The 10253-nt window shown below is 38.4% G+C and overlaps 1 protein-coding gene across 4 annotated transcripts in view; it reads left to right on the top strand.

Annotated features, from left to right (window-relative positions):
* The window catches only part of Rngtt (RNA guanylyltransferase and 5'-phosphatase), a 211138-nt gene that overhangs the window by 92564 nt on the left and 108321 nt on the right, over positions 1-10253 (top strand). For all 4 annotated transcript variants that reach the window (XM_031366420.1, XM_031366421.1, XM_031366423.1 and 1 more), the window contains exon 13: positions 3155-3255. In XM_031366420.1, coding sequence (XP_031222280.1) covers positions 3155-3255 — 101 coding nt within the window. The remainder of the gene's footprint in view (positions 1-3154; positions 3256-10253) is intronic.

Here is a 10253-nt window from a genome sequence, read left to right as displayed (position 1 = left end):
ATTGTGTTTTCTTGTAGTTCTTTAAGGAATTTTTGTGTTTCCTCTTTAAGAGCTTCTAGCTCTTTACCCGTGTTCTCCTTTATTTCTTTGAGGGTGCTATTTATGTCTTTCTTAAGGTCCTGTCTCATCATCATGATAAGTGATTTTATATCTGAATCTTATGTTTCCGGTGTGATGGTGTGTCCAGGACTTGCTATGGTAGGATAATTGGGTTCTGATGATGTCAAGTGACCTTGGTTTGTGTTGTTTATTTTCTTACGCTTGCCCCCGGCCACCTGGTTAACTCTAGTGCTGCCTGCCCTTGCTAAATCTGACTGGAGCCTGTCCTTCCTGTGATCCTGGTTGTGTCAGAACTCCTCAGAGTCAAGCTGTCTCTGTGATCCTGTGATTCTGGGATCCTGGGATCCTGGGCTTGTTAGATCACCTGGGAGTGTGGCTTTCTCTGTGTGTTGTGGGACTGGCTGCAGAGGTTGTGCCCAAGGTCTGCTCAGAACACTAACCCAGACAGACTGGAAGGAACCTGAGTCACTGGGCTGGCAGATCCTGTGTGCCTGGTCAAGCTGGTCCCAGTTACTCCCAGTGTTGGGACAGATGTTTGTTTCTGGTTACCTCTGATCCTGGGTGTGTCAGAGCACCTGGGAATGGAGCTTCCTCTGAGTCTGATATGTTAAACAGGTACCTGAGGCATAGTTTAATGGAAGGGCCCAGTCTCTTTTGCCAGAGATAAGGAGAATGACTCCTTTTAGCAAGTAGGAACTATTTTAAGTCCTGGAGGGAATGCTGACTTTTGTCTAATTGCCAGGCTTTGGGAAAAGGGATTTCTTGAGATTTAACATTCCTGCCTTTTTGTTGATTATAAGGGGTGACAGTCTCTTCTATAACTACTTCCGGCTGAAGCTGAGACATCATTATCTGGATGGTTGGAATGATAGTGAAAGAATTGTGGGGTAGGGGAAGAGTGTGCAGGCTGGAGGACATCTGTTCAGCTTGCTGCCCAGGTTCTGTAGGACCACCTAGAGCTAGGGTGTGCAGGCTGCTTTGAAGGATCTAGGATGCAGCAGGTTCCAAGGAACACTGGGGTTGGTGTTTGGAGGCAGTTTTAGAGCAGTCTGCAGTTGATTAGAAATCTGCCGGAATAGAGACAGGGAATTTATCATTATACAAAAATCTATATGAATCCAAAATATTGTAGAGACCTTTGTGGTTGCCTCTGTAGTCTAATAAGTAGATACAGTGATAAACTAAGGGCTCAGTAGAACTGAGAAGTCTTATAGGTGCTGCCTTAGTTGGCTTATACCATGTAGTCTTCTTAAACAGGATTGTGGTGACGTTAAATTGTATGTCATCAGCTAAGATGGAGATGAGCCATGTGGTTGCTATTTAAAACATCTATATTTTTGTCAGATAAATTTTTAATCAAAACTCCAAGTTACATATACAGTATATTCTAAACAAGAGTTGAGTATATAGTATATAGTATGTAGAGTAAATTAAGACTACCTATGTATGAATTTTAAAACTATAACCCTTTTGTTACAAGTTTTAAGCTGTTTTATTACAGATTTTAAAATCATACCTAATGAACTTATAAATCCTGAGATAGCTTATAGCATATCCTTAAAAACATTTTTTTTGAGACCAGAGAGCAAATAAATCGTAGAGATGAAAGATTTTTAATAGTGGAAAATAGAAAAATCTTCCAGTTAAGATCCCTTTAGGTAGTATAGAGCAGAGCAAGTTTAGATATTAGAGACTTTGGGGTCACTTTGGGATCATTGTGTGGTAGCAGAAGTTGTTACCATATGAGAGAGTTTGGAAATGCAGTATGTTGATCTTTGGTCACTGATGTGTATTGAGGACAAACTGTACTAACATAGTGAATAAAACCTCGGAATACTTGGAGGAAATTGAGTCCAAAGAGATAAGGAGACAGAGTCAGAAAACGGGACTCCACAGGAGGGACCAAAAAAGATAGTGCCGGGATCCAGACAGGCTTACAGACGCTTTGGGACTGGAGGCGGCTCCTGTGGGTAGGTGAGATGAAGGTCCAGAAGGAGCTGAGAACAAGAATTTCAGGTGTCCCCATGGAGAATAAGAGACTTGTCAGAGAGAAGTCCTAAATCATAGGGAAAGGCATCTTTTACAGGTGGGATGAGCTTTTACAGGGCTCAGTAGGGTGAAAGGCGTTTTCTAGCACATTGGTGTGACATTTATAGTAATAGTAGACAAAGCAGGCACCTCTGGGGTGACACTTACCCAGTAGAAGAGGAGAAGAGAAAGCAGCTGAAAAGGCAGAGCGGACAGCTCCTGTAGAGACTAGGGGAGGGTTTGGGGGAAGTTCTGATAAGAGGGAACCTGGTAACTGTCTTTAAAAAGAGATGTGCCTACATGGAGGGCCTGGGGCATAGCAGGCTATAAGAGCCAGAGAGACATAACAGACTAGGAGAGGCAATGGAGAAGAAGCAACTGAAGAGAAGAGTTGGACTCTAGAATTTGGTGGGTGGCAGAAGCCAGCAGAAACAATTGACCCGTACATATTTCAGGAGAGTCAAATCAGTAGCGTGGTGTGGAGTGGCTGGGTCCCCTAGTAGGAAACTCATTTATGTCACTTATGAATTAAAAAAATGGGGACATGACTGCTCCTAGGTATGGTGGTGTAGGTTTATTGTAGATATTAGGAAGAATTTAGACAGAGGTATCTGGAAGGGTCCAGACTGAACCAGGCCATGAGTGGAAGGGTTGATGGGAGTGAGGTGGGGAGGTTGGTGAGAGAGAAAGACAAGAGAGAGGAATGGTGTAGGCTAAGAGCTTATGAGCCAAGAGGCCAAGATCCCACATAGCCAAAATGACAGCGTTATATAAGAGAGAGAAGCTGAGGGAAGGGGGTCTCTGAGGGAATGCTGGGGTTTGTCTAAATGCCAGACTTTGGGAAAAGGAGTTTATTGAGACCTAACAACCTGCAAGTTTTGTCTGACCACCACACATAAGTCTTGGCAGGTACACATCCTACACAAATAAAAAACAAATAAGTTAAAAATACCAACATGAAAACAAAAAGTAGCAATTTTGCTTAGTAAAAAGTAACACTATATTCAGAGAATTGACCACTATATTTTAGTTTCTTACTAATTACTTTTATTTTAATCCACTTTAGAAATACAAACCTGGTCGATGTGATGACATTTTGAAATGGAAACCTCCCAGTCTAAACTCTGTGGATTTTCGACTTAAGATAACAAGAATGGGAGGAGAAGGGTAAGTGTGGACTCCAGGCCCAAATAGGGATTTTGTTTAGTTTTTGACATCTGGTCTTACTTTGCAGCCCCAGCTATTCCTGAATTTAAGATCTTATTGCTTCATAAATATTAGGATTATGAGCCTCTATCACCACATGTGCTTATCTTCATAAGGTTTTCCCTCATACTGCCTGCCAGATTTACATGAAATCATATTTCATAAGGCTTTACTCTTTATAGGCTACTCTATATTACTCTGAAAAAAGAAAGTAAAAAATATATTTTCCATATGTATTTCATTTTCACCTATCATTTATGTTTTATACATACCTAAGATGATCAACAAAGTTTTCCAAATTTTAAATAGTTTTCAATGTAAAATATAGATATTACTAAAAATCTTATCAATTGAATTCTGCATATGAGGTCATTAGTTTTATAAACGTAGATACTGAATCAGTGGAGTTTTTCATTTGAAGGGCATTTGGCTATACTTTATTAGGGGAAGTTTTTAAATTATTGACCTGGAGTTTCCATAATATTACTGTTTCAATCACAGCCTATTCTCTTAGAGCTGTAAAGGATGCTTTAGTGGGAATATGTTTATTATATTTTTCAAAACCTTGTTTTCACTCTGCCTCACAAATTTTAAGAACTTTTAATTAAATCAAATATAACGAGATAGGAAATGCTTAATTAAAAAATAAAAAATAAAGAGGAAGTATGGATAATGATGGCAAATGGATAAAGTTTGCAGTACAAAGCATTGGAATTTATTTTGTCTATAAAGGGTAAAGTGCAGGTAATGGAGACAAGGGTATATTATTGACTGCAAAAGTCTAGACTCACAAATTAAATATTAGTCTTTTAAGAGAATATGTATATTCAGAAAGGGATGTTGTGAAAAAAAGGTGGTTGGTTAATAATGCATATTAATACTACTTTTCGGCCCTGGCATTCCCCTACACTGGGGCACAGAATCTTCACAGGGCCGAGGTCCTCTCCTCCTATTGATGATCGAATTTGCAATCCTCTACTATACACACGCTGCCAGAACAATCAGACCCACACCATGTGGTCTGATTGTTCTGGCATTGGTTGGTGGTTGAGGCCCTGGGAGCTCTGAGGGTACTAGTTAGTTCATATTGTTGTTCGTCCTAAGGAGAGGGTGGGGTGGCAGGCATGGGGAGGGGGGAGGCAACAGGGGTTTGTTCTTGTTGTTTTTGTTTGTTTGTTTGTTTTTTTGGAGGGGAAATTGGGAAAGGAGAAATTTACATGTAAATAAAGAAAATATCTTAAAAAAATAAATGTGTTTATTGAAAAAAATACTACTTTTCAATGTTCAAGCATTTGATGTTTTACATTTTTTGTGATTTGATTTAATTTGCCATTGGTTTTAATAGCAAAAATTAGTTAAAGAATAATTTTCTCTAGCTCCTGAGTTAATAAAAAAAAAGTTTCTTTGTGTGATACTACTCCATGGATAGGAAATGTATTTATTGCTGCATGTATGTTTGTGTGTGTCTCTCTCTCTGTATATATTTCAGAGGAGAACTTGTAGAACTCAGTTCTTCCTTCAAACATGTGGGTCTGCAGGTCATCCATTCTTTGTGGCAAGAGCCTTTATTTGCTGAGCCACGTAGCCGGCAACACGTAGAGAATTGTAGATGATAGGAACAGGTTATTATACAAACACACACCTGCAGGATTGAGAGACTGTTTATGAAAATAACTTACTTTGTCTAAATGTTGGTAAAGATTGATTCAAGTTGTTTTTTGTTTTTGTTTTTGTTTTTTTTCTGATGGAATGTCTGTTAGCTGTGCAGGCTGTACTCCAGTAAGCAAGAACAAAGACTTATGGAAGATGCCCCTCTTATGAAACAGAGTATGACAGAGATTATTCTGGAGGGGTCATTTTTCCAAAAGCAGAGATGTTTATGATTGTTTAGAAACTTCTGTTTTGCTTTGCTTTGCTGTTTTGAGAGAGTCCTTCTTTCTAGCCAGGCTGGCCTAGAACTAATGGAGATCTATTCTCAGGGTCCTTTGTGCTGGGATTTCAGGTGGGAACCATCAAACCTGGCCTTGGAAAGTTAGGATTCTTTTTTAAGATGTATTTATTTTTATTTTACTTGTATATGTGAGTGTAATTTACATATGTACACCTCATGCATGCCTGCTAACTGAGGAAGTCACAAGAAGCCATTGGGTGAGTCCTGTGTAACTGGAGTCATAGGTAGTTGTGAACTGCCCGCCTGCCGTTTGGATGTTGGGAAAGGGACCTGGGTCTGTACAAGTACGAGGTACTGAGAGTAGCAGGGGTGCTAACTACTGAGTCATCTCCCCAGCACACTGGCAAGTAAGATTCCAACCAGAACAGAATATTTATTAAATTCTTTCATTACTAATATTTTTTTCTCTAATACTATATTTATAATATTTGGTTAGTGAATATTGGCTCTTGTATCTAGTTTTGGTTGTTTCATCCAGTTTTGAAAAATCTTGAGTTTTGGTTTTTATAGGTCACAGTTCTGACAGTAACACTTAAAAGCCACATGAGGATAAACAGAATGCCTATCTCTCCAAATTGCAAAATTATGTAGTTCAGTGTAACAGTGCTTTTTAAAATGATTTTTTCCAATTTTTTGTTCTTTTAAAAATATATACTTTTTTAAAAACAAAAGACATTATAATTTAAACATCAAAATGTCATTCTTTAATATGACTTGATTTATTAAAGGTATATCAGCACAGGTACACAGTTTATTTAAAATAGGTGTCAATTAAAATAATAATAACATGAACTATTATATAAATTGTTACAGAATGCATATTTGTTAGCTAGGGTGTCTTTTATGTAAAGATTGTTGCGTTATCTATTTTAACTCTATAAATGAGGTAATACCTAGCACTCCACAGCAGCTCAGTTGCAGATGTGCTTGTTTTGAAGGGAGAGAAGAGCATTGTCCAGGGCTGGAGACGGGCTCAGTAGTTCTGAGTACTTTTTTTGCTGAGGATCTACATTTGGTTGTCAGTACCCACATGGTGACTTAAAGCCACTTATAAGTACAGTTCTAGGGGATCTAGGACCCTTTCTGGGCCTCTGCAGGCTCCTGCGTACATGTGGTGCACAGGCATGCACTCAGTCTCACACGCATAAATAAATATTTAAAAAGTGGCAGCATCTGAAATATGAGGAAGAGAACATGTACAAGTAAGGCATAAATACTGAAATACTACGAGATAATGTCTTTTTAAATTGATTCCAGATATTTCCTGGAAATTTAAAATGTAATAGTGTTTTGAATGGTATACACCTTTTGAAAATGTTTGCAGTGAGTTATTTTAAGTGAGATATTTTAGGTTTTTAGTTTCATTTAGCTGATTTAATGCAGTAATAATAGTTCCTGTTAGGTTCAAGTTCAATATAAAGGAAAAAGTCACTTCTGTCATATTTATTACCCTACTGTAGCAGTAACAATTTGAACTTGGTTTTCCATTTCTTTGAACTATATTAATCTAATCACTTCCATCATGGTCAAAAATAAATTTTGTGTATATTAGCAATTTAAGTGTTAAGTTTTATACACATAGCTCTTCAAAATTCTTTATTTTGAAAGTATTGTGGTTTTTACTTACTATTTGTTATTATTAAGTAGTTTATAGTCCAGATCCACAATACTGTTTAAACCATGAATTACACAGGTAGTCTCCACTTTGGAAATTTTAAACTTTTGAGTACAATATTATTGGCTTACAGTGAAGAGTGTAGATTTATTGTATTGTACAGTAGTTAAAAACCAGATTTGAGAGCCACACTGCTTGGGTTAAAATTGTTTTTCTATAGCTCTGTGGCCTGAGCACAGTGTTTTCTGTGCCTTAGATTCTTTAGGGTATCTTATTTCCTTTGCTCTTGGTATGATAAAACACAATGACCAAGCAACTCTTGAAAGAAAGTGTTTAATTTAGGGCTTATGGTTTTTGGGGCTACTTAAGAGTCTGTCTTAGTTGTTAGGGTTTTACTGCTGTGAACAGACACCATGACTCTTATAAGGAGAACATTTAACTGGGGCTGGCTTACAGATTCAGAGGTTCAGTCCATTGTCATCATGGTTGGAGCATAGCAGCATCCAGGCAGACATGGTACAGGAGGAGCTGAGAGTTATACATCTCAAGGGTGCATCTTAAGGGTGCTGTGTTGTGTTTCATTTAATATGCTGCTTTCCATTTTTGTTCATATTACTACAAATGACAGAACTTTGTTCTTGAGTCACAAACCAGTTTATTACCAGACCACTCTAACTTCTCTGTTTAGCTAGGAGAATAGGGTGACATTGTTGACCTCGAAAATTAGTATCTGTTTAAAGTGAGTGTCTGGTAATTTTCAAGTGGTCCCAGTGCTTGCTCCTGCACGGGCACTCTTGCACCACCCCCCCTTTACCTCCGTCTCGTGTGTCCTAATTTCTGTTTGTGTTTAATTACTAGTATACTAGTAAATGCTGTCAGTCTGAAAGTGGTTGCAGGATTTACAGTAAGGGCGGTACCTTTATAAAGGCCAGATAGTGGATGTTTTAGCCATTCCATTCTGTTACTATAGTGCAAAAATGGACTAAGTGTCTTTAGGAGTATGGCAGTGGTTTCAGTGAAGCTTTATTTTCAAAGCCCGGTTTCAGGTCAGATAGGATCTGTAGCTGTAGCCCGCCCCCTGCAGTTTATACTACATACTTGTGACAGTATTGCTGGGTTCTTCTTCAAGAGGAATCTGTCCTCTTCCTGTCTGGGGGCCTAGGTATGTTTCTTACATAATATTTCTGCATTAGAAGATGAGAAGCATGGGCTTAGTAGTAACCAAAATGCTTTACTTCTTGTACAAAGATATTTTTTACAGTGGGTGTGGTGGCATACAGCTTTAATCCCAGCACTGAAGAGACAGGCAGACAGATCTGTGGAAGTTCAAGGACAGTCTAGTCTAAGTTGCACTATCCGGAACAGCCAGGGCTGTGTTGAGAGACCTTGTCTTAACCCCTTCCCCACAGTGTCTTTGCTGGCTATTGTGATCTTTTCCTTTGTTCAGATTTACTTGGAGTGCTTAAGTTTGTTCTTGTGCTTATTTGAAATGCTATTACTGTCTTAAAAGTACTATGTTGCTAGCATATTTAGAATATTGAAACATGTCCTTGTTTATGAGAGAATTGAGTCAGCAAGAATATATAACTAAATGATAAACTGTATAGGGGTAAGCCTTTCTTTTATTTTGCTGTGTTCTTTCTTCTCCCTTGTTTAGAAATGAATATTCAACAGTTTTATTTTTACTATGAATTATTTATAGAAGTGGAATTTGGAGATTACAAAACCATCAGTGGTATTATAATGTTTAGTAATAGCAGTAATTGCCATGTAATATGTGTGTGTGTGTGCACACGCATGCGTATGTATGTATATTGTATGTATGTACATGTATACCTTTCTCATATCCAGTCCAGATTCCTTTTTTCCACACTTTCTGGAGCCTTCCATTCCTAATCCTCCCCTCTCCTTTCTCCCTCTGTCTAATCCTCTTCTTCTTCCTTTTTTTTAAATTTATTTTTTTCACTCATTGAGTCTAATTAGCATTAGCCACACTGTAGAAGAAAACGATTTCCTATCTACCAGCAGCCATCCATTGCCAGTAGCTGCTCAGCGTGGGGTCAAGCCTAATGAGACCCTCTTCTGTCCCTGTTGGAGTGTTGACTGGTAGCAGTCTTGTACACGTCACCAAAGCTGATGTGAGTGTAAATTCATGAGTGCAAACGTGTTGTGTTCAAATCCAGTATTTCACAATATTCCTCCCTATCCTCCACCTCTTAACATTCTTTACCCGCCCTCTTCTGTGTTCTTTAAGTCTTGAGTTGTTGATACAGATTTCCTATTTAGGGTTAACTCTTTTTTTTTTCCTATCTTCTTTGGCTATGTTTATTTCTCTCATAACTGCACAGTCTTGCTTCTAGGCTTTTCTGTAAGGCCATGTTTTGTAGCCATGAATCGTTAGACTGCTTATATCACTACGATATAAGCTTATATCATGCTTATATTGTGGTGTTTTTCTTTCTTTTTTTTTTTAAGATTTATTTATGAGTAGTACACTGTAGCTGTCTTCAGACACATCAGAAGAGGGCATCAGATTTCATTATGGGTGGTTGTGAGCCACCATGTGGTTGCTGGGATTTGAACTCATGACCTTTGGAAGAGCAGACGGTGCTCTTACCTGCTGAGCCATCTCACCAGCCCTAGGGTTAACTATTAAATAGTCACTTATTCTCAGCCCTTTGAGCACTTATGAGTCTTAACACTCAGTGCTCAAAGATGTTTCTCTGTCTGACTTTGAGAAAAACATTAATTTCTGTGCATTGCCATAAATATTTATAAGAGACTTTGAGTACATGTCCACTTAGCAATAGGTTCCATTGTAGGGCCTGTGACTTTCCTTCTAAGCCATGGGCCTTTGACTAGGTTTACAGTGCCATACATAGATTCCTTCTTGTGGGATAAGCTTTAGATCCAATCAGAAAGCAGTTGGACATGTGTCCCTGTAGTACCAGTTGATACATCTTACCAGGCTAGTTGAAATTGTGACATTTTGCATTCTGTAGTAGACTGTGTATCTAGTCCTGTTACCCTTTACTCCAAAATAGGAAAACCTACTTTTTGGAGAAATCTTCAAAGAGGGCAGAAGGCTGAGCCAGAACTAGAGTCCCGATAGAAGCTTTGAATAATGGGCTGGAAAGGTGGTCCCCATTTGGGATGAATACTCAATTGGGGTGAAGTTTTTTATGTGATTTCTTGGAATGTAATTAACATGATCCAAAGGAGAATAGTCCAGTTTGAGCTCATGCGAATCACTGTCATACAATTAGGGCAGTGCTATTTGATCTTAGTTCTGTTCTGGCAAAGGGTTGGGTCCTGGCATGGGGCTGTGTTTTTGTGATATCAGGTTGCAGCATTCTTTTTCTTTCTTTCTTTCTTTCTTTTTTTTTTTTTTTT

The sequence above is a fragment of the Mastomys coucha genome, unplaced genomic scaffold (assembly GCF_008632895.1).
Source record: "Mastomys coucha isolate ucsf_1 unplaced genomic scaffold, UCSF_Mcou_1 pScaffold14, whole genome shotgun sequence".
Lineage (NCBI taxonomy): Eukaryota > Metazoa > Chordata > Mammalia > Rodentia > Muridae > Mastomys > Mastomys coucha.
This window is presented reverse-complemented; position numbering and strand designations above follow the sequence as displayed.